The 22173-nt window shown below is 54.5% G+C and overlaps 9 protein-coding genes across 9 annotated transcripts; 3 read left to right on the top strand and 6 right to left on the bottom strand.

The window, feature by feature from the left end:
- Positions 1-54: 54 nt before the first annotated feature.
- J4E85_008432 (uncharacterized protein) lies at positions 55-2554 on the top strand (the record flags this gene model as incomplete). Its single annotated transcript, XM_051472657.1, has 3 exons — positions 55-420; positions 471-1148; positions 1202-2554. The coding sequence occupies 3 exons, from the start codon at positions 55-57 to the stop codon at positions 2552-2554; spliced, it is 2397 nt and encodes a 798-aa protein (XP_051323478.1).
- Positions 2555-2723: 169 nt separating this feature from the next.
- J4E85_008433 (uncharacterized protein) lies at positions 2724-3437 on the bottom strand (the record flags this gene model as incomplete). Its single annotated transcript, XM_051472658.1, has 1 exon — positions 2724-3437. The coding sequence occupies one exon, from the start codon at positions 3435-3437 to the stop codon at positions 2724-2726; it is 714 nt and encodes a 237-aa protein (XP_051323479.1).
- A 1029-nt stretch (positions 3438-4466) lies between these two features.
- J4E85_008434 (uncharacterized protein) lies at positions 4467-5724 on the bottom strand (the record flags this gene model as incomplete). The annotated part of the gene is made up of 6 exons (XM_051472659.1): positions 4467-4531; positions 4584-4856; positions 4908-5076; positions 5126-5270; positions 5320-5506; positions 5556-5724. The coding sequence occupies 6 exons, from the start codon at positions 5722-5724 to the stop codon at positions 4467-4469; spliced, it is 1008 nt and encodes a 335-aa protein (XP_051323480.1).
- A 2666-nt stretch (positions 5725-8390) lies between these two features.
- On the bottom strand, positions 8391-9158 carry J4E85_008435 (uncharacterized protein; the record flags this gene model as incomplete). Its single annotated transcript, XM_051472660.1, has 1 exon — positions 8391-9158. The coding sequence occupies one exon, from the start codon at positions 9156-9158 to the stop codon at positions 8391-8393; it is 768 nt and encodes a 255-aa protein (XP_051323481.1).
- A 716-nt stretch (positions 9159-9874) lies between these two features.
- J4E85_008436 (uncharacterized protein) lies at positions 9875-12006 on the top strand (the record flags this gene model as incomplete). Its single annotated transcript, XM_051472661.1, has 4 exons — positions 9875-9961; positions 10017-10753; positions 10802-11676; positions 11726-12006. The coding sequence occupies 4 exons, from the start codon at positions 9875-9877 to the stop codon at positions 12004-12006; spliced, it is 1980 nt and encodes a 659-aa protein (XP_051323482.1).
- Positions 12007-12745: 739 nt separating this feature from the next.
- J4E85_008437 (uncharacterized protein) lies at positions 12746-13789 on the bottom strand (the record flags this gene model as incomplete). The annotated part of the gene is made up of 2 exons (XM_051472662.1): positions 12746-13623; positions 13690-13789. 2 exons carry the CDS (start codon positions 13787-13789, stop codon positions 12746-12748), a joined length of 978 nt encoding a protein of 325 aa, XP_051323483.1.
- A 1019-nt stretch (positions 13790-14808) lies between these two features.
- On the bottom strand, positions 14809-16211 carry J4E85_008438 (uncharacterized protein; the record flags this gene model as incomplete). The annotated part of the gene is made up of 2 exons (XM_051472663.1): positions 14809-15855; positions 15903-16211. The coding sequence occupies 2 exons, from the start codon at positions 16209-16211 to the stop codon at positions 14809-14811; spliced, it is 1356 nt and encodes a 451-aa protein (XP_051323484.1).
- A 500-nt stretch (positions 16212-16711) lies between these two features.
- Positions 16712-19203, top strand: J4E85_008439 (uncharacterized protein; the record flags this gene model as incomplete). Its single annotated transcript, XM_051472664.1, has 2 exons — positions 16712-18601; positions 18652-19203. The coding sequence occupies 2 exons, from the start codon at positions 16712-16714 to the stop codon at positions 19201-19203; spliced, it is 2442 nt and encodes an 813-aa protein (XP_051323485.1).
- A 354-nt stretch (positions 19204-19557) lies between these two features.
- On the bottom strand, positions 19558-20610 carry J4E85_008440 (uncharacterized protein; the record flags this gene model as incomplete). The annotated part of the gene is made up of 3 exons (XM_051472665.1): positions 19558-19565; positions 19628-20366; positions 20419-20610. 3 exons carry the CDS (start codon positions 20608-20610, stop codon positions 19558-19560), a joined length of 939 nt encoding a protein of 312 aa, XP_051323486.1.
- Positions 20611-22173: the final 1563 nt, after the last annotated feature.

Raw genomic sequence — 22173 nt, forward strand, 5'->3', positions numbered from 1 at the left:
GAGTAACAGTACTCCCCGCTCGGACAATGAACCAAACCATTACCGCACGCAACCATGGCAGCTCCTCTTGGTGACGTGATGGTTATGGGCCGCCCCGACGCCGTCGAGGGCAAGGTCGTCAATCTCCCCAGCCACCAGGCTATCAACGACTTCAGCGAGAAGAAGCATGCTGCTCACGACGGAGACATCGACATCAAAGGCCCTTTGGACCCTGAGATTAAGGCCGCTCTTCCCGAGTACGACGGCGATGGGCACGACAAGGACGGCGACGGTGAGGACCATGTCATCGTTACTGGCGCCGACGCAGCAGCCTACCTACTGCCTATGCGAGACGACTTTGTGCCTGCGTTAACTTTCAGGAGTCTGCTTCTGGCCACCGTTCTATCCGGATTCCAAGCCGTCGTGTACCAGATCTACCAGGTATGTCAACATCTCCACAGGCTGCGTACCTTGAATGCTGACGAAACCAGTTCAAACCCACTCTCGTCACCATCCAAGGAACCTTCATCGTCCTCATGGCCTACTTCCTCGGCAGGGGATGGGTCAAGCTACTGCCGCGCGGAGACAAGTTCGAGGCTCGGTGGAGGGAGAAGGGCGGAGTCGGCAAGGCGCCCATGTGGATTACAATCATGTCCTTCTTCAACCACGGCGAGTGGAACTTGAAAGAGCATGCCATCACATCCATCACCGCGACTTCCGCATCGATTGCTGCTCCCGCCAGTCAGGTCTTCGCTGCATCTGACCTCTTCTACGACATGCCTTTGAGCCCTGTCACAGTCATCTTCAGCACCATTTCTATTGGACTCTTTGGATATGGTATCTGCGGTATCATGCGCCCCATTTGCGTATGGCACGTTGACTCGGTCTACTGGAGCAGTCTTCCTACAGTCAAGGTCCTCCAAGGTCTCCACTGGCAGAGCGTCAAAGATTCAAAGCCTCTCCGATGGTTCTGGATTGCCTTCTCCTGCATGTTCGTCTACGAGTTCTTTCCTGCATACATCTTCCCCTGGTTGAACTCTATCTCGATCCCCTGTCTGGCTGCCATGCATGCGACTGGAAACACGGCGGCTACGCTTACCAACCTCTTCGGCGGTGCCTCAAACAACGAAGGTCTTGGTTGGTTCAGCATTTCGCTTGACTGGCAATACGTAAGAAGGCGCTCCGAAACACTCTACTCTGCAGACACTAATCGCTATCACAGATTACTTCCTTCCAGTCCTCGCTTCCGCTCAAGCTCCAACTCCATCAAGCTGCCGGATTCGTGTTCTGCTTTTTCATCATGCTCGGCATTTACTACGGCAATGCTTGGGGTTCGAAGGACCTGCCTTTCATGTCAACACGTCTCTTGACACAGGAGGGCAAGCAGTACCCAAGCGAGAGCGTCTTCATCGATGGCATTCTGGATGAGAAGGCTCTCCTGCAATACGGTCTACCGAGGATTACTGGCACCTTCGCTTACGCCATGTTCATGGCCAATGCTGCGATCGGTGCCCTCATCGCCCACATCGTGCTCTTCTGGGGCGGCGACACAGTCCGAGCATTCAAGGATGCCAAAAAGGGCAAGTTTGACGATCCTCACCACGCGCATATGGCCAAGCACTACAAGGACGCACCACAGTGGTGGTACCTAGCTGTACTCGTCGTCAGTTTCGTGCTCGGTCTCGTCGTCGTCATCAAGGAGAATGTTACTCTACCCGTCTGGGCCTACGTTATTGCACTGGTAATGGGCACAATCATCTCGCCCTTCAGCACCCTTCTCTACGCCCGCTTCGGTAACGGTATCGCAACCAACAACCTGTCCAAAGTCATTGCCGGACTGATCCTCCCCGGTCGCCCCATCGGTAACATGTACTTCGCCGCATGGTCTCACAACGTCATCAACAGCGCCGTGCAACTCAGCATGGATCTGAAACTAGGCGAGTACCTCAAGATCCCGCCCCGCGTGATGTTCATGACACAAATCTACGGCACCGTCCTCGGCGGCTTCATCAACTACGCCGTCATGATCTCCATCGTAACAGGAAACAAGCACCTCCTCGCCGACACCGATGGTAACGCGTCGTGGTCTGGTGCAAACATCCAATCCTATAACACCAACGCTTCCACTTGGGCCCTCGCCGCGTACCTGTACAAGCAAGGAAAAGCCTACTCAATCGTCCCCTTCGGTCTCCTCATCGGCGCCGCTATCGTCCTCGCCCACCGCATCTTCGTTCGATTCGTACCCAAGATCGGTAACTTTTCCCTCCGCGAGATCAACTTCCCCCAGTTCATTCAGTACGCGGGATACATTCCTTACAACCAGAGTCAGACGTGTGTGCTTCTCAGCTGGACGATCGTAGGTTTCTTCACGCAGTTCTACCTGAGGAACTACCGTCCCCGCATCTTCAAGGACTACTCGTACCTTATTGCGGGCGCGTTTGATGGCGCGAGTTTGACTTGCTTGTTCATATTGTCGTTTGCTGTGTTTGGAGCTGGTGGGCCGGCTATTCCGTTCCCGCAATGGTGGGGTAACAACGTCGCTGGTAACTACGATTTGTGCCCTGTGGCGGAGTAGAGATGAAAGACGCTTTACAGACGGAGGTAGAGGCACGAAGTATGTAGTCCACTGTCGCTTTAGATACCATCCACAATTATCTCAGACTACCATGTCCAACATGCTATCTACAAATCCGCCTCAGTTATTCCCCCTCTACCACTTTCCAACACATATTCCCCATCCCAACCTACCACGCCACAGGCACACCATCATACCTAAAAAACCTCCCACTATCCGCCTCCTTCAACCCCGCCACAACCTCCAACATACTCCCCACACTAACACTCGCCTCAATCATCGCGCCCTCGCCCCCCATCCTCGTCTTCACCCACCCAGGATCCATACAAATCACCCTTACACCCTGCTTCTTCAAATCCTTCGCCTGGTGCACCGTCAACATGTTCAACGCCGCTTTACTCATACTATAAGTACAGCATTTAGTTATATCCGTCGCAACAGTCAGACTGCCGAGCCCAGACGACATGTTCAGCACCGTAGCGCCGCGGGCGAGGTATTTTTGTAAGGAAGAGACGATTTTCGCCGGGCCCAGCACGTTGGTTTGCATGTGCTCTGACATGCTTTTGGGGTCGAGTGTCAGACTCGTGTCGCTGGATGTGGCGTTTATGCCCGCGACGTTGAAGAGGTAGTCGAGTGATGCGCCGCTCTTGGATAGGATTTCTGCGACGCGGAATTCGATGCTGGAGAGGGAGTCGAGTGAGGAGACGTCGCATTCGATGATGTGGATTTTGGGGTTGGTCTTGCTCATTGCTTCCAAGTCGGCGTTGTCTCCTGTTTTCGAGCGTACGCCTGCGATGATGGTGTTGTCGCCCTTCGCAGCCAACTGCCGCACAAACTCCAATCCAATACCGCGGTTCGCGCCCGTGAGGAAGTAGGTTGCCATTTTGTGTGGAGGTTTTCTCGACCTCGATCTCGATGTAGTAGAAGGGATATGATGTGGTTTTTGTGGTTTTATAATAATGGTTTGGGCGATGGGGGCGGAGGAGTCTGTGAGGGCTCGTAGGGGAAGCGTGGCTGGAGCCGATTTCCGGGGTATGGTGGGTTGTAAATGGGGGCGCGAGAAGTTTTGGGATGCGGACGAGCGACTTGATGATGTACTTCGCCTCCGCGGACGGGTTGATGTGCTGGTGGATGTGGATGTGGTGTGCCGTGTGGCATGCATGGGGGCTGCTTCCACCGGGTAAATCATGGTGGTGACGTGTGGTGCGGAGCGTGGGAGGAGGGGAAGTTGGATGCGACTTTGGCAGGTCGTTGGATACCAGATAGTTAGTTAGCAAAAGGGCTATATGTTGTTCGTCGATTTGGTTATATGTATATATGCACGTACCATCTGTTCGCTTGAAGGAGTTGGTTGGCGGACCCGTAAATCGGGGTCGGACGTGTCAGACCTGTCAACTCTGTGACATGGGGCTTCATGCGACACGGCGTGTCGACCAGAACGAGGCTGCGATGTTATGCTTTCGCGGAAATTGTGTCTCGAGTTCCCTAATTCTAAGGCTGAAATGGTCGTTTAGTCGTCGTGAGATTGGCAGGATCGAAATGCCTCGGGCTAGCCCGACGGCAGCTGGTGGATTCGTCATGCGATAGACACGCGACCATTTCCTGCATGTGGATCGTAACGATGCATTGGACATGAAGATGATTTAGTACATGTGGGGAGACGTGAAGTCGTGAATTGCATAATTACTATTTCGTGCGTAACATATAAATATTACTCGTAGCATTGGCACATGATGGAAGGGAAAGCATAGCTTCACGCTCTGATCGGCCACTAACAATATCACCGCCTCGACTGTCTGACGCGCGTATCGTGCCTTTCGTCTGGTATCTGGCCCACTCTTGATATCTCCACTTGTCTGCCACTCCCATATCCAATGCTTCGCATCCCGACCGTAGACCGTCGAGACCTTGTCTACTCCATGTGGTCAATCTTGCGCTTCTCGCTGGCGCCCTTCACCACACTGGATAGATCGACAACTGTTTCGTGTTAGCAGACGAACTGAACTTGAAAAAGACATGGTCAACTTACGAGGTAGATCGAATGGGAAGTCAACACTAGCCAGCATAATGGCGAAGAAGATGTACCATCCGCACATACACGTGACGAAGGTGAAAGCTCCAGCAGCTTCAGCGAGCTTGACAGCAAGAGCAGCTTGGCCATTGGCAAGCTGGAAGTAGCTTCCGGCAAGAAGACCAAAGGCGGGTACAAGGGTGAAGAAGATAAGGAAGAAGATGAGGTTCGTGCGGATGGAGCAGACGAGGTAGACGAGGCATAAAATGCCCATCATGACGAGGAAGTATGCTGTATCAACCGTTAGTGGAGCAATTCCGAATCATGGTGTAGGCAACGTACCAAGACCGACATTGAAGCCCACAGACTCGAGACCTGTGCTGCCTTCGACGCTTGGATCTGCGTATGCGGCGTATGAGTTGTAGAAAGGTTGGAGGGTTGCGGCGAAACCGAGCCAGAAGGCACCGAACGAACAGAAGACAACGAAGGGGAAGGTGTTGCCGAGAATCCACTGTGGTAGCGGTTAGTGTTTGCTGTTATGAGTTTCAGGACAAACATACTTCACCGAGGCCACCGAGGATCATGAGCAGACCACCGCAGAAGTAATACCACCCGATGCTTGCAGATCCACTCCCACCAGCGCCTCGCCATCCCATAAGGGTCATGCTCAATGGATGTAGCGACAACAAGAAACCGATCAAAGCGCTGTGCAATGTCAGCAACCACGAACCCGAAATGCGTAATGACAACTTACAGAGGTGTTGGGTTACCGAACGTCTTGCGCAGATCTCCCTTTACTTTGTTCGGAGGTGACAAGTACAGCTTCTCGAAAAGCTCTGGCGAGATGGAGATGCTGCCTGCTGTTCGGATTTGATGCAGCGCAGTACCAGAGTCGGCCGAAGCATCGAGGTGTGCGTGTCCTCCATATCCATTGCCATAAGCTAGAGAGCGTCAGCCGAATCCAGAAGTACGCGTCGCAAAGTGTCTTACCATCTTGCCGAGAAAAGTCCTTCTCCAAAGCGTTGGGGTTATCCATCATTCTTGTCGTCGACTCGTTCCTTGCAGTTGATCCAGCTGATAGAGTCTCCGCGTCCCGAGCAGTAGTCGCACCGAGATGGGCGTCGTTTGTTGCGTACTTGTGGTCGTGGTTGGAAGTCATACAGGCGATGTGGTTGTCGAACAGACCGCTTCCGTTTGAGTTAGTATTAGAGGAAGATGTTTCGTGATGATGGCCAGTGGAGGAAGTGGTAGTAGCTGTAGAGTTCTCGTAACGTGACATAGGAGGCTAGAAGATGGAGGATAGGACTGATATAGGTGGGCAGACAATCTTCATTAAGAGTGTAGGTAACGTAACGATGGTGCTCCGCAAACCTTGAGGCACGGATTCCAATTCCAAGAAAGCGTAGCCGCGGACGAAAGCAAGGGATCATCACCAAGTAGGTGGCAGGTGCAGCCAGGCCACCCCGGTAGAACAAGAGTTTGAGGACCAACCGCTGCGGCTCCGCGTTGGACGTGATGCACGTAGTCGAATTGGCGGGAGGGCAGATCTGCCCAGACTAGAGCTCGAAGGACGGCCAGGTCTTGATTCGCCGGAGTCATGAGGAGTTCATCCTTAGCTGCGGACGTGGCTTCCCTGGCGACGCATCCCCAGAAACAACAGTGGCGTTCCGCGCAGTCACATCGCACACCCCAGACGTTCTGCCTATAACACCGTCGGGGCTTATCCAAGAGTGCATGATAACGAGCGTCCGAATGGGCGATTGGAAATGTAGATTCCCATCGAGGACTCCACGATAAGCATGCTTCTCCGTGAAACACACTTGATCACACTCTTAGCCTCGCCGTATTGGCAAGACCTCGGCGACCCTAGTGCCCAAAACGGTCGCAATGCAAATGGTACGCATTGAACGTTGTAACGTGATCGTGATCCGACTCAGCGACAGCCAGTAAGGGATCTGCAGCTGCAGGAAATAAGATCGGTTCTGCGGAGTCGAGTGGAGATGAAGCACGCGAAAGCTGGGGATGTGTGCGGAGCCTAGACTTTGGAGCTAAATGATCGTCGGGCCGTCACTTATTGGGGTTGACTTTGCGGGGAAAGCGTACTAGGAACGCTAGATCCGGATGAGTGGTGCAGGCGTTATTCCCAAACGTCATGTCGCCCACGGCATCTCTGAAGCCGCGCATGAGAGTTCCTTTTGACGTCTCGCAAACGAGTCGTGTAGGCGAAATCGATTACTGATGGTGTGGCTCCAAAGTGCGATCGTGTGCAACGTTGCAGTTGAGGCAGTTGCAGATCTGTGTGACGAGAGCGACCAACTGCTTCGACTCAGTCCAGAACATATGCAGTCCGGCCTCGTGCGGCGAAGCTGTTGTGGTTGCATGTGCATCTTATGGTCGATAAATCAGTTCCGCAGTTGGTGTCAAACTGCAAGGGAGGGCCCAGAGCCAGCCCCCGCGTTCCACTACCGAGGTGTGCATGGTGGCTTCAGAATCTGCTGACTGGTATCGAGCGTAGGGCATTTGGCGAGTAGCTTACGCTCATCCGACCACGAAACGGGTAGGCGGCGGATTGATTCCGCGAGTAAGCCCGCCTAACCCAATCCAGCCTACGATGGGGGAAGACTGGTGGTTTTTGAAACCAAGCCCCGGGAATAGGTAGATGCACAAACACTGGGCTCGTGGTTGGAGTGAATCGAGGCTGGCATATCGCATAAAGTGTTCCGGGGAGTTGCATTGTTTCACGCAGGCTCCAGTCGCACTGGGAATGAAAACCTGGTTGACCGCACACCGCACGTCGCACGACGATTCCCAAAATTCGTTCCGATTAACGCGCTCGCAACCTCTTAGTCGGTAATAGGCAAGTTTGCCAGGTGTCCAAAAGGCAGACCGCATCTTCCGTGGATCCGAGCCATCAGCATCCCAGTAAGAACGCGACCCAGGATTCTAGCGGCGTATGCCGTGACCCCTCTGATCCGAAGGGATTCGGGCTTTTCGCGATCAGGGAACGACGCTTCCGGTCCAGCACAAAGTTGTCCATAGAATCTGCATCGCCTTATCCATCGTGAAAGCATACATCTGCTCTGCGGGACATCCTTCCGCTGCGTATGAGATACCGGCATCCGAAGTCGGCATCCGAGGAACGTGACACGCGATTGCGACCACGAGTCCTATGCGGAGTATGGATCATGCGGCGTTGAAAGTTCATGTGGGTAGCCTTCGGAGGGTTTCGGTCTTCGGTGCTTTCCAGTGTGAAGTGCCGAAGGCTGGTGAGAAGGTACAAGGAGATACAGATCGTCGGTACATTCGGATGTTGGATGGCTCAAAGTCTCCTCGTCGTCGTTCGCACCTTCTGCTCCTAGGGACCCCGTACTTGCTCAGCATGGACAGGTGCGCGTCACTCCTGCCTAGTGCCGAACGACTGTCATGAACTCGTTCGCCATGATCGCGAAATGTACCGATGATCGAGTCGAGCAGATTGCGTACAGCGGTGATTAGTTGGTTACTGTCTTTGCGAAGGGACATGTGTTCCGCGCCAGTCAAACATGATGCAACGTCGACACAAGTGCTGGTGGAAGAGAAAGGTGCATTGCACGCGCTCTCAGAGAAGATGAGATGGATCAGTTTGAGAGAAGGTACCAAGCCGGCACGTCATTCTCTTTATACCTGCGCACATGACGAGATGGATGGTGGTGATGAGAAGATAAGTAATCTCACCCGGCTGGTTTGTTCGCCTTGTTCCTCCTTCCCCGAGTCCGACCCCCCGCTGAATGATTAATGCGAAAAGGAATGGGAGCTTTAACGGCCGTATGGTCAACCACAGCGACCTCAAGCTCCGCCAACTTCTTCGATTACCTTCTTGAGATTCTTAATGTCATGCGCGAAACGACCCAGGAACAAGCCATCGACGCCTTCGGCAATCTTCGCAAAGGTGCCAGGGCCAGCACTTCCTCCGTAGACGATTCTTGTGGTGCCCGCTCTGCCAGCAGCCAGCTTCCTAAGCTCTTTCGTAACATTGACGACGTGGTCGGGGTCGGCGGGCTCCTTTGCGCCAATGGCCCAGACAGGCTCGTAGGCCAGGATTACCTCAGTGTCGTCCGGGACCGCAGCCAGCACTGACATGACCTGGGGTTTGCACTCTTGTATAGCTGCACCGACAGCTGCTGATGCGACGCTGTGGTGCGTCTTCTCGCCAATGCACACGAGCGGTATGAGGCCGTTCCTCGCTGCTGCACCGGCCTTCTTCGCGACCGTCTCGTCTGTCTCGCCGAATATGGCCCTCCGCTCCGCATGTCCAATCTCTACTATGCGCGCACCTGCCTGGCGCAGCACCAGTGGGCTGACCTCGCCGGTGTATGCGCCCTTGTCCTCCCACATGGTATCTTGGGCGCCAAGCATGATAGACGAGGACTCGAGGATGCGGGCAGATTCGGTGAGCGAGACGAAGTCGGGGATGACGAAGAGATCGATGCGCGAGTTCCAGGCGTCGCCGTCAAGTTGCAAGACGCCGCGGACGTAGGACAGGGTGCTGGGCAGGTCGAAGTACATCTTCAGCGAGACGCCGACGATGCGGCGGGGGCGCGTGATGGGCGGCATAGCTGCGGTCTGTGTATGTGTGTATAGAAGAGAATGTTACTTGTAGAGCGTCTGGCAGCTTCCCAAGCACACTCTTGCGCAACGATGATGATCCGGGGTTACCGCATAGGGTAAACCCGGGGAAGGGACAATTCGGCCACCAGCAGTGGAGGGGAGCTCGTGTGGGACGGGACACGTTTGTGGGGCTCCATGCCACATCCATTACCACATTTAATGCCACATTATAATATGCGCGCCTTGCGGCCTGCCCAAGCGCTCTCTGCATCTCCTGTGACGACGCGCGCCCACCGCATGCACATGTTACGTATAGCCACCGGATCGTCCAGTGGTGCCAGAGCAGCCATGGCAGACCGCCGAAGATGGGCCACGCTTGGCAGGGCTGGAGGGCTCCGATTGTGCCTCCGTACTGCGCTAACCGCTTCAACGTCAACCTTCCGCTAGAAAACTGTACATCAACGCATCACTCACCTCCCGCCTACTGACCGACCGCAAGACAGCAGTGGTACATGTCGCGGACACTCGCAGATCGCTGGGCCCGCAAACGATACTTTGGATAGCTCGTGTCAACACCGCAGTACGCAGCATCCTTGCACATTGCCCGAATTCCACCGCGGGGTGCATATCTCGCATATACATTTCACTAACGTCGGGAGAATTGACGCAGACTCTACAGTTTCCTCTCTCTTGTTTTTCTAGTAGTCCTACACCTCCCCATCATGCACATCTCTCAGAAACTCGCCCAGGCGCGGGAGGAGGGAAAGCCAACCTTCTCCTTCGAATTCTTCCCGCCCAAGACAGCGCAGGTACGCCGCACCCTGATGTCCCTGGCACAGTGAGCCGGAGGCTGATACCATCTAGGGAGTCCAAAACCTCTACGACCGCATGGACCGCATGCATGGCTTCGGTCCACAGTTCATCGATCTCACCTGGGGCGCCGGTGGCCGCCACTCCAAGCTGACCTGCGAGATGGTCAAGGTCGCACAATCCGTCTACGGCCTCGAAACCTGCATGCACCTTACGTGCACCGACATGGAAAAGTCCAAGCTCGACGACGCCCTCCGCGACGCATACAACGCCGGCTGCACCAACATCCTCGCGCTGAGGGGAGACCCGCCGCGTGAGAGAGAAAAGTGGGAGGCGACAGCAGGTGGCTTCCGCTATGCCAAGGACCTCGTCGTATACATCAAGGAGAAGTACGGAAACCATTTCGACATTGGTGTGGCCGGCTACTCCGAAGGAAGCGACGACAATGACAACGTCGACGAGCTCATCGACCATCTCAAAGAGAAGGTGGATGCCGGAGGAACCTTCATTGTCACACAGATGTTCTACGATACCGATCTCTTCCTCGAGTGGGTCAGGAAGGTTCGTGCCAAGGGCATCGACGTTCCCATCATTCCTGGTATTATGCCGATCCACACATACGCGGCATTTTTACGCCGAGCTCAATGGACCAAGTGCAACATTCCCAAGAACTGGACTGAGGCGTTGGAGCCTGTCAAGAACGACGACGTCGAAGTCCGTGAAGTTGGCAAGACTCTGGTCGCAGACATGTGCCGGCGGCTGATCGATGCTGGTATCATACATCTGCACTTGTAAGTAGGTGCCCGAGACTGGAAGATTGCCGACTAATTCCCGTATAGCTACACCATGAACCTCGCACAAGCCACCCGCATGGTCCTCGAAGAACTGGACCTCCTACCAGACCCCGAGTCACCGCTAGAGAAGCCCCTTCCGTGGCGGCCTTCCTTGGCCCTCAACCGACGCGACGAGAACGTGCGACCCATCTTCTGGCGCAACCGCAACCGATCATACATCGCACGCACACAAGACTGGGACGAGTTCCCGAACGGTCGCTGGGGAGATTCTCGCTCGCCTGCGTTCGGTGAATTGGACTCATATGGTATCGGTCTGAAGGGAACCAATGAGCAGAACATCAAGCTGTGGGGCACACCAATGTCGATCAGGGATCTGTCCGAACTCTTCGTACGCTATATGGAGGGAAAGATCGACTCGTTGCCGTGGAGCGAACAGCCCATCACCACCGAAGCTGGATCTATCACTGATGATCTCATCGATCTGAACCGTCGTGGTTTCCTGACCATCAACTCCCAGCCCGCTGTCAACGGAGCCAAGTCTTCGGACCCTGTCTTTGGTTGGGGTCCACGCAATGGTTACGTCTACCAGAAGGCATACCTAGAAGTGTTTGTCTCTCCAGAGCACATTTCGGAGATCATCACACGTCTCGAGCGCGACCCTGAGTTCACATACTACGCGGTCAACAAGAATGGAGACTTGAAGACGAATGCTCCCAACGAAGGACCAAATGCTGTTACTTGGGGTGTCTTCCCAGGCAAGGAGATTGTGCAGCCAACCATTGTCGAAACAGTCAGCTTCCTCGCCTGGAAGGACGAATTCTACCGTCTCGGACAGCAGTGGGCCAACTGCCATGCTGGTGTCAGTCCTTCACGTTACGTGATCCAGGATGTTGTAGACACCTGGTACCTCCTGAACATCGGTGAGTATATTTGCGTAACCATTAAGCTCTGGCAACTAACATCCTACAGTACATAACGACTTCCACGCCACTCGCGGCATCTTCCCCATCTTCGACGGATTAGAAGTCAAGGACATGGACAAGCCCCTGGTCGACCCCAACAACGTTGACGTGCCTGGCACAAACGGAGAGGAAGCGAAGAAGCCAGTCAACGGCGAAAGCAACGTGAACGGCACGAATGGCGAGAAAGTCGGACCTCGCAAAGAAGAGAACCCAAGCCTCATTGACGCCGCCAAGGCAGCCGCTGTCGAGGTCACGAACGGCATGAGGAGCCTTGCAATGTCCAACTAGGCTTGCTTGGATTCTACAACGACACCCGGTCTCACTGTATTCAACACATTCAGACCCAACCCTTGAGGAGCTTCCCTCGGACGGATCTCCACTTCTACTTCGGTCTTCAACAACATACGCAACAGAGTCCCTTTTTCAACAGGACTCTTGCACTTCAACAAGCGCAAAATTCTCCGACTCTTCATATCTCGGCGCAAATTCGGTTATAATAGGTACTTCCACAAAAAGGTGAAAGCATTACAAAGCATAAGCATATGCATCTGGGAGGCGTCAATTCAACCCGACGACCATCACGCAAAAAATTAAAATTATGGTGCGGGAACCCTAAAAGGTTCAAGAAGCATAGTTAGTGGTGGAGGAGGATGGTGGTGATGTAGGCATGGCCTGCCTTTCTGAGATACCCGATTGCTGCCCTCAACGGCGGCGGTCAATTTTGATGATTTACGTTCTTTAACATTGTGGTATATATGTCGTTGATATAGGTAATTGCATCTTATCTTCACCTTTGATATCTGGCTGAGTTTATGGGAGACACTGGAAAATATCGTGTGGAAGTGATGTGTGTGCTGAGATAATTTGTTTGTTTGTCATTCTACCGTGTTGGCATGTATGATTTCTTTGTAGTAAAGTGAATGTGTAAAGTATTTTGACAAGAATCGAAACCAATCGCGCCATCAAGACGTCTTCATCCTCCCTTTCCTTCCCTCCACTCATCCAAATGTCAAGGGGTATCGGGCATCTAAGCACCAATTCCACTTCCAGCACCCTCACCCTCACCAGCTCCAGCACCCTCACCATCTCCCTTACCACCGCCAAACAATCCACCAAGCCAGCTCCACCAGCCACCAGACCCGTTGTCACCACCAGGACCCTGCTGACCATCCTCTTGACCCGGCAGCTCAGGCATACCAGTCGGCTTAGGCCCACGCGTCATCGTCTCCATAGTCGTAGGCAGACCAGGCATGCCCGTACCAGGCAGACCAGGGAAACCACCCGAACCACCAGGCATACCAGTCGGCATAGGGAAAGAGGGAAGGTCCGTCGGGAAACCACCCGGTCCACCAGGTCCTCCACCAGGTCCCTCAGGCGCACCAGTAGGCGCACCCGGGAACCCGCCTGTGGGCGCTGGGAATCCGCCGCCGGGTGCATCGGTGGGAGTGGGTAGACCGGGGAAACCTCCTGGAGCTTCTTCGCCTCCGCCGGAGGGAGACTCAGTGGGAGCAGCTGGAGGTGCGCCGCCGTTCTCGGGGTCTGCGAGAGAGAAGGAAGGGAGGGGCAGGTCGCCGCCTTGGCGCGGGGCGAGCTGGTAGTCGATGGCTAGGTTGCGGGCGGCGCGCGCGCGGACGGGCCATGAGGGTGGCATGTTGTTGGAGCCGCCGGGACCGCCGGGACCGCCTGGGAAGCCGCCGGTGGGCATGGGCATGGGGAAGCCGGGGGGTGTTGGGGCGCCGGTGCCCATGGGGGGGCCCATGGGAGGGAATCCGGGGGTTGGTGCGCCCATGGGAGGAGCACCGGATGGAGGGCCCATTGGGGGGAAGCCTGGGGTTGGGGCGCCCATGGGGGGGAAGCCAGGTGTTGGGGCACCTGTTCCCATGGGAGGACCCATGGGAGGGAAACCTGGGGTGGGAGAGCCCATTGGTGGCATGCCCATGGAAGGGAAGCCTGGAGGAGGAGGGGCTTGACGGGTGTCCTTGGTGCCGAAGATGGCGTCGAGGTAGTCGCCTAAGGGGTGGGCGGCAGCGCTGCTCGAGAGAGCGAGAACGACGGGGACGGAGTACTTCATCTTGATGGAAGTAGTAGCGTGGAAGTCCGTGTGGATTGTTTGATGCTGAAGTTGGTTGAAATGTAAAGATAGTGGCTCAGCCAAAAAGAATGTATATACCACTAGGATATCTAGAGAGAGTGAACTTGGGTAGAGCAAAGAAAGGCCTGCCCGAAGTGTAAGAGAATGAGGAAGAGGAAGAGAGAGAAAGAGTGCTGGACAACTGATCTGTGAAGAACTGTGTTGATGATCCTACAGACTGAGGCCGGATCCTGCAGTATATATGCTCTTCTGTTTCGTTTCGGAGATTTCCAGGCCATGATCTACCCATGATCAACCACTCAATTCATCTCAAACCAGCATACCCGCGGGCCCGCCGCCCCCAGATTGCCCAGTCGTTTGAAGTTGCTGGAGCTGGGAGAATCACCATGAGCAAGCGTCTGTGCGCCCACCTGCTAGTTACAGATAAGATCGATCAAGACATTGCGAAGACGCGGCGGCGCGGGCTTGGTAGGTCAATCTCTGCAGGTCTAGCCAGGAACCGCGTCTGCATGGCCTGATTCGTAAATTGTAGTAATGGGGATTTCATGCCGATCGCTTGTGGAGTTTCATGACCTTCTCCAATGGAATCGTTGGGCGCGCTATAAAACAAAGCTGTAAACAGGTGGGTGACAAGGGCCAAGTCGGTAATTTGCGTAAAAGCAAGGCTGCGATGGCCATGGATAGATTGGGTAGAGAGCCAACATGTTTCGAGGGAGAGGTCGAGATGCGAGCGGGAGGGCCGATCGCATGTTGATGGTAGTGGTGGGTCTGTTTCAGGCGTACGCGTACCTCGACGCCAAGAGGGCATGTCGCTAGCTGATTGGCGCAACCAGATGCCGACCATGGTTGCTCTGTAACAGGAACGGGCACATCGTCTACTTGAGCATCGGGAGACCTGCTTGGTGTTTGAAATGTAGTAACGGCGTGATGTGTGACGTACTGCTGTGCGGGACGCACACCTCGGCAATGAACTACGTTAGGCATCCAGAAGCATCGGATCATATCCATCCAATTCTCCTTGCAGCATATCCCCAGCCGCTCAATAGTGCAGTCACACCTGTGAAGGCGATCAACGCGCCATATCCGCTGCCATAAGCAAAGCCTGCACTCCAATCACCAGCATGTAGCAATGCTTCTGAGAGTGGACCGCTGCACAAGTTGCCTACTCCTTTCCCAGCTGATAGGCACGCCCATACGAAGCCAGAATCCGCGCCTCTGCGCTTCTTTTGAGTGTCTGCGACAATCGCACTCCAGGCGCTCGATTGACAGCCAGCAAAGGCACCGTAGACAATGCAGAACATGTACAATGGCGCTAGTGATGTAGAGAACCCCCATAGGAGGAATATGCCGACCGTTGACCCCAGTGCAGAGACCATAAGGCAGGTTGTGACATGGTACTTGTCGGTAGCTATACCCATGCATAGACATCCGACAAACGCAGCGGCGTTGACGAGGATGATAGTGACGGTGCTCTCGATGCTACCTGCGCCAATGGACCGAGCAAACGTGGGTAGATAGATTGCTGGTAGGAAGAAGCCAAGACTTTGGATGATGTTGCCGGATTGCAGGATGAGATAATTCGAGCATGTCCAGAACGACAGATCGAAACCTCTGGACTGCGATGTTTGCGATAGTGGAAGTCGAGGCTTGAAGAAGAAGACTATCGGAAAGTTGAGGGCGACGAAGCTGAGCGCACATACTCGTAGAGTCGTCCGGAACCCGTATGAGTGCAGAAGCCATTCGAGTATGAGAGGGAGGATGGCCCCGCTCAATCCCAGACCAGCCATGGTGGCTCCGTAGGCAAAGCCTCTTCTGCGTGTCCACCACTCTTCGATGTTGAAGAGGATTGGCGTCCATGCGAGGCCACCGCCGAGTGCGTACAAGATGCCTTGAGTGATTATCAGGTGCGTTACGCTCGTTGACAGAGACCCGAGACCCAAGGCGAGGCAAACGACAACTAGACCGACTGGTGTGGCCCAGATGCGGAATTTGGGAAAGTATTTGAGCACGGCAAACCAGAACGCGATGTCCATGTACATGATGCCCTAGAGGAGTGTCAGGATGGGAACGAACAAAGATTCATAGAACATACCATTGCGCAAGCGCCGACCACGGCGATATTGCTTTGACCGGAGAACTCCTCACTAGTAGCATAGTATTCTTGGAAGACACCATAGCAGGAAGGAAAGCCCCAGATCATCGCTTCAAGCATAAAGCAAGCGAACAGGCAGAGCCAGGCATCCTTACCACCATCGGTGGGCGGAAGGGAGAAGCCATCGTCACTGTTGAAACGTCGATCGTCATCTTCGTGTTGGCGTAGTATTTCGATGTCCGTTGTCGCCGCCGAAGGCTGCTGTGGGTAAGTGGTCAAATCGACCTGGGTGCTATGAGTTGAAGCCATTGAGTGCTCGAATTTGATGTTGAACCGATGGCAGCAGACTCATACTTATCTACAGTCTCCATGATATGTTGAGATAAGTAGTGACGGCGTTAGCTTGGGAATCACTTGTAGGGCGCGCTCGATGTACGGTCGAGTGGGGCTCTGAGGCCCTGGGCCCGTCGGAAAGCGCAAAAGTCACGACACGAGCCCGACCGCGGAGCCATGATGACTCAGTCTAATGTCCGATATGGATCGTGCGATTAGTACTGGCGCTCAGCTGGTGTGGTGTTTGGTGCTCGTCTTCCACATAGAGAAGCGAGGGTGGATGGCTCTTGGGATGATGCAGGGGCGCCCGGGCGGGAAGCGGAATTGTAGCGCGACGCGACTTGTGGATTGACGCGCCTTGACCAGCGCTTTCACCATCTCGAAACGTTTGGCGCATACGGCCATCACGATGCATTCCCAATAACGAACAGCCATCCACTATACATATACGATAATAGAACGTCCCAAGTACCGCCATGGACGAATCGCCACGATCTTCTAAGCGGAGAAAGCTCGACACCCCGAAGCGCACCGAATCGAGCCCATCAACAAAGCCGTCAACGAGAAAAGCCTCTGGCAGGCTTGCAGCCCGAACCACCACGAATACGAACGGTGATTCTGCACAGAATGTGGAGAAGAAGCCAGCGCCAGTGCGTAAAGGCCGGGCGCTGAAGGGCGCAACAAATGGCACTGCGACAAAGCGTGCGGCAGAAGAAGAGATTGACATCTACGATGACATCGAGGGCGCATTGAACGTCGAAATATCCTCACGACCAACGCGGGTCCGCAAACCTTCGCAGAAAGCGCTCAAAGAGAACACCCCAATCGCGGCGCAGGACAATGAGGAGACACAAACAAACACTCCACCGAAGCGAGGAAAGGGGCGACCTACAAAGGCGGAAGCCGCAAGCCGGGCCGCTTTGAAAGAGGCATCGACGGATGCAATTACACCTGCAAAGGCCGCAAAGCCTGTACGGAAGCCAGCAGCGTCGGCGCGCAAACCAGCTGCCCCACGAGCGAGTGCGCGCAAGAAGAGAGACCCTAGTCCTATTCCCGAGGAGGATGAGACGGATGAGCTGCAGAATGAGACCAAAGTCACCAAGACCTCGAAGCCACGCTCAGTACGAAAGCCGGCTGCCAGTACACGAAAGAAGGCAGCAGCGACAGAACCCGAGTCGGAAGAGGCAGTCGCAGCCACGCCTTCCAAGTCCGCCAAGCGACGAAAACCAGCAGCAGAGCAAACAACCATACCGGAAAGCGAGGACGAACTTGGCGATGGCTCTCCCACAAGCAACAGGAAGCTCACTGCTAGTGCACGAAGACGCTTCAACCGCACCGATCATATCGCCAACAACGATGAGGAGCGCTGGTCGAATGCGGAAGAGCAAGTCAATGGCCAGGATGAGGATGATATGGAGGTAGATGGGAACAGCATCTTGGACAGTTTGCTGGATCCCACGGAACCCAGTCCATTCAATAAGCCTACATCAGCACAGAAGGAGAAGGAGAAGATCGCTCTATCGGCCATCTATAGCGACATTGCGCCGGGCCGCGAGCTTGATCTGCTGAAGACAATCGTCATGGAACGTATTACCGGCAAACGCCCATCCCCCTTGGTTGGCTTAGACGAAGAGTACAAGTCTGTGCACCAACTTGTCGAGCACACTATCACTGCTGGCGAGGGTAATTCAATGCTCGTTATCGGAGCCCGGGGTAGTGGAAAGACGGCACTAGTCAACAAAGTCCTTTCCGAAGTCTCCAAAGACAACGGCGGCCAATACCACGTCGTCCGACTGAACGGCTTTGTCCACACAGACGACAAGATTGCACTCCGCGAGATCTGGCGCCAGTTAGGGAAAGAGATGGACATCGAAGAGGATGGTAGCGGCCCAGGAAAGAACTACGCTGATACGCTAGCGACCCTGCTCGCTCTGCTTTCCCACCCATCCGAACAGACTGGGGAGGTAACCGACGAAGTCGCCAAAGCCGTCGTTTTTGTCATGGACGAGTTTGACCTCTTCGCTCAACACCCCCGTCAAACTTTGCTTTACAATCTTTTCGATATCGCACAGTCACGAAAAGCGCCCATCGCAGTTTTGGGACTCACGACACGCATCGACGTGACTAACAGTCTCGAGAAGCGTGTCAAGAGTCGTTTCAGCCACCGCTACGTGCACCTCAGACTGGCAACGACATTTACCGCGTTCCAAGAAACATGCAAAGCCTGTTTGTTGATACAGCCCGAGCAATTGAGCGTCGAGGAAAGAGGTATACTAGAAGGTGGCACCAAGACCACTCCAGCCAAGAAAGCAAAGAAAGGCGACACGAAAGAAGACGCACTATCCCAATGGAACACCAACATATCCGTAAGCCCATGCCACACACTCCCTCATAACCAAACTAACAATCTTCTTAGAAACTCTTCTCAACCCCCACCTTCCTAACCACGCACCTAGCCCCAACATTCTACCTCTCGAAATCCGTCCCCAAAATCCTAACCACCTTCCTCCTCCCCACCGCCACCCTCTCCGCCACAACCCCCTTCCAACCCACCACCACCCTCTCCTCCCCAGACTCAAAACTAACACTCATCCCCTCTCTCTCCCAGCTCTCCCTCTCCCTCCTCATCGCCGCCGCACGTCTAGACATCATCCACGACTCCGACACGTGCAACTTCAACATGGCCTACGACGAATACGTCACCCTCGCCAGTCGCGCGCGCATTCAATCGGCCGCAGGTGGGCTGAGCAGTAGTAGTGGTGCGAGTAAAGTGTGGGGGAAAGATGTGGCGAGGCGCGAGTGGGAGGGGCTTGTGGAACTGGGGTTGTGCATGCCGGTTTTGACGGGAGGGGCTGTGGGTGCGTTTGGGATGGTTAGGTGTGATGTTAGTTTGGAGGAGGTGGGGGAGGTGTTGAGGGGGGTTAGGGGTGGGGATAAGGGGTTGGAGAGGTGGTGTCGGAGTATCTGAGGTTTGTTGGGAGGGGGTTGAGGGGGTCTGTGTTGGATGGGATGGTGGATGAGGATGAGGATGGATTGTTGTTGTTTGAATAGCATAGCGAGATGGGGTTGGGCGGGTTGTTGTTTTGATAGGCATGACATAGCATAGCGGGTTAGTGTATTCATGTTCTGAAAAGAAGGGGTACAGCAAGAGATCACGTTTGTAAGATAAGTATAGATCGTATATTATCATTTCAAAATCGATTACGTTGCTCATTTTTCCCCTCCACGCTTTACAGCCTCCACTACACCCTCCTAACACCCCCAATAACTAGCCCACCGACTCTTCCCGCCCAACACGCCCACAAACTCCCTCGCCACAACCCTACTCGTCTGCTCACTCGGATGCAACGGATCAAACCACATAAAGCTATCCGGGCTATCCGTGCTCGTACAATTACTTCCCTGCTCATCGCACAGACTCTCCACTCCTTGGATATTCAACGGCGCGCCTGTCCCATTCAGATAGCTAGACGGGTTGTAATACATATCCGTCATGAGGGCGTTGACGTCAAAGGAAGCTACCTTGGCATCTTCCCAGCGCTCTTCAATCTCCGCGGCAAAGGGCGTGCGGTAGGCGTAGACTTGGTTGAGCGCTGCGACGGTGTTTTGCATGCGGCCGTGGACTTCTGTTAGGTTTTTGCCGGGGGTGTCGGGGTAGTACTGCGTCGACTGTAGACCGCCTTCGCCGGGCTGTTGGTACTGAGGGAGGAGGTTGAGCGGCGCAAGATTCATGACGACGAAGTAGCGACCGCCGTTTTCATACAGGCGGTCGATTTGAGCGTATACGCAGTCCATGTAGTCGGCTACGGTTTTGTTTGGGGATTGGCTGTCGGTTAGGAAGGCGCCGTTGCCGAGGTCGTTGGTGCCGATCCAGATTGCGTAGACGGTGGAGGAGGGCTTGCCGGTGAAGAATTGCGTGCCGTTGGGTGTGGTGGCTGTGGAGTCGGCGAGGAAGGCGGGGAGTTCGTAGCCTGCGATGTCGGGGAAGGGGGCGTCGATGGCGGAGAAGTAGCGGGGCGTTATTTCGTTGGAGCATACGGCGCCGGAGACGGCGTAGTTGTAGAGGTTGGTTTTGGAGTAGATGCTTGCGTATCGCGCCCAGGAGAGGCCGCCCGAGGCTGTTGCTAGTCCCTGTTCATTTTTAGTTGAGGTTGAGATTGGTTTCGTAACAACTTTGACTTACCACAGGCTGCTGCCATGCCACAGGTGGTGCCGAGCCATTGTTGTTGATAAAGTATCCTAATCGGTTCTCATCCGTGTAACTATCGCCAAACGTCACCAACGTCTTGAACTTCCCGTCGCGCCAGCCCCCTGCGACTCCCCCAGTAATCGCTAAGTTAGCGACGAGCAATCGAATCGACCAAGAAGACACCATTATGAGACAGCCAGGTTGTCGGTAACAAAAATTTGCGCCGAGACATACATAGGTACTTATATCGCTAAGACTGTGGAGGCGGGCGGGATTTCTCCAAAGCACTATCCATTCCTTTCCGCCGATGCATGGGGCTAAACCAGGTCGGCAAATATTTCATGATGAATTGCAGCTGGTACGCGGGGAAATTGGGGACGCGAGCCCGGTTGTTCATGGAAATGATGCCGGTCGCGGGAGCTATACGCTTTACGGGTGTGGACGGTCTGGGATCAGGCTAAACAGGTGTGCATTTTCGATCCGAGGCTGGTGTCGATGAACCGGAGATTGAAACCTGGGCCAATAACAAACACGTCGCATTCTCGACATGAACTTGCATTGACCGTGGTCTTTGTGTAGATGTTTGTCAGCGAATCACTGACAGCTTATGACCTGTGATGCCCGATATGTCATCGCTAATTTACGCGCCGGGTTGTCATCCTAAGGCACCGTTGCGACCATCCATGAATGCGTTGAGATCACACGTGGCTGGTGGGTCTGGGGCAGACTAGATCTGGGGATGTGTAGTGACGTCGTGGTTGCTTCATAACGTTCTGGTGTGTCGGTCGGTTGCCCCCGAGCGTGCTTAATGTTCCTCCAGCCGAGGTCTCGATGCACAAAACCCGGGATCGCAGTGAGAACCAGAGTTCGGCGAGAGGAACGAGATTATTGTATGCCGCATGTCGTTCACACTAGTTCATGTGTACAGTCTGCGGAGGTACCAAGGGCACATCCCAATGTCGAATTTCTTGCTCGGACACTTCGTGGAAGGGGTGCATTAGAAGAATGGCGCAAGTGTTGGCCTGTCTCATCGGAAGATGGCCCGATCGTGTGTTGTCTTTATATGCTTCTTCCGGAGCTGAAGGCCGAGGATTCGATTTTCCTGGTACACCTTCGATCTGTCGCTAGGATGCTCAGATCGTGTACTGAATGCGGATCGACATTTTGACGAGACAACCTTTGTGCACGCCAATACTGACATGGAGGTGCTCGCATCGAAGCCGTTGGGTCCTTGACCGTGCCCGCTTCCCCGGTGCACGCGTCTTGCGCAGGCTATCGCTGGTGGATGCGTCTAACCATATTGGACCAAAATTGTCGATAGTCCAACGTCAATAGCGGTAGTGCCTGAGATGGGAACAACCCCATATCGAGTTGTAGTGAGATAGCTGAGATTTCATGTAGCTGAAACTTCGGTATGCCGAAGTCTGACACAATTGAGGGGACTCGATGCCGATGAAGCGGCATTCGGCTGTCTCGTCGCGAAGTCGCAAAGGCGTTGGCGTCTAGCCAGGAAAGCGCCCCATTAGAGCGCGTATCTCGGTACCAGACTGTCGGGGAACTGGGCTGCAGACAAGGAGAGGTACCGATTAGACCCCATTTGCATCGGACGGCTGTGTTTACACCCCTTCCTTCTCGATCCGTGGGAGCAAAGACGCAATCGCGACGGTTGACGTAGGTGGAGTTGAGCGCGGTGGTTCCTTCCTCACGACGAACCCTCACTCTTCAGGGCCTCTAGCGTCCCATAGCCTG

This window comes from Alternaria conjuncta (assembly GCF_024043145.1).
Source record: "Alternaria conjuncta strain BMP 0040 chromosome Unknown scaffold_13, whole genome shotgun sequence".
Taxonomy (NCBI): domain Eukaryota; kingdom Fungi; phylum Ascomycota; class Dothideomycetes; order Pleosporales; family Pleosporaceae; genus Alternaria; species Alternaria conjuncta.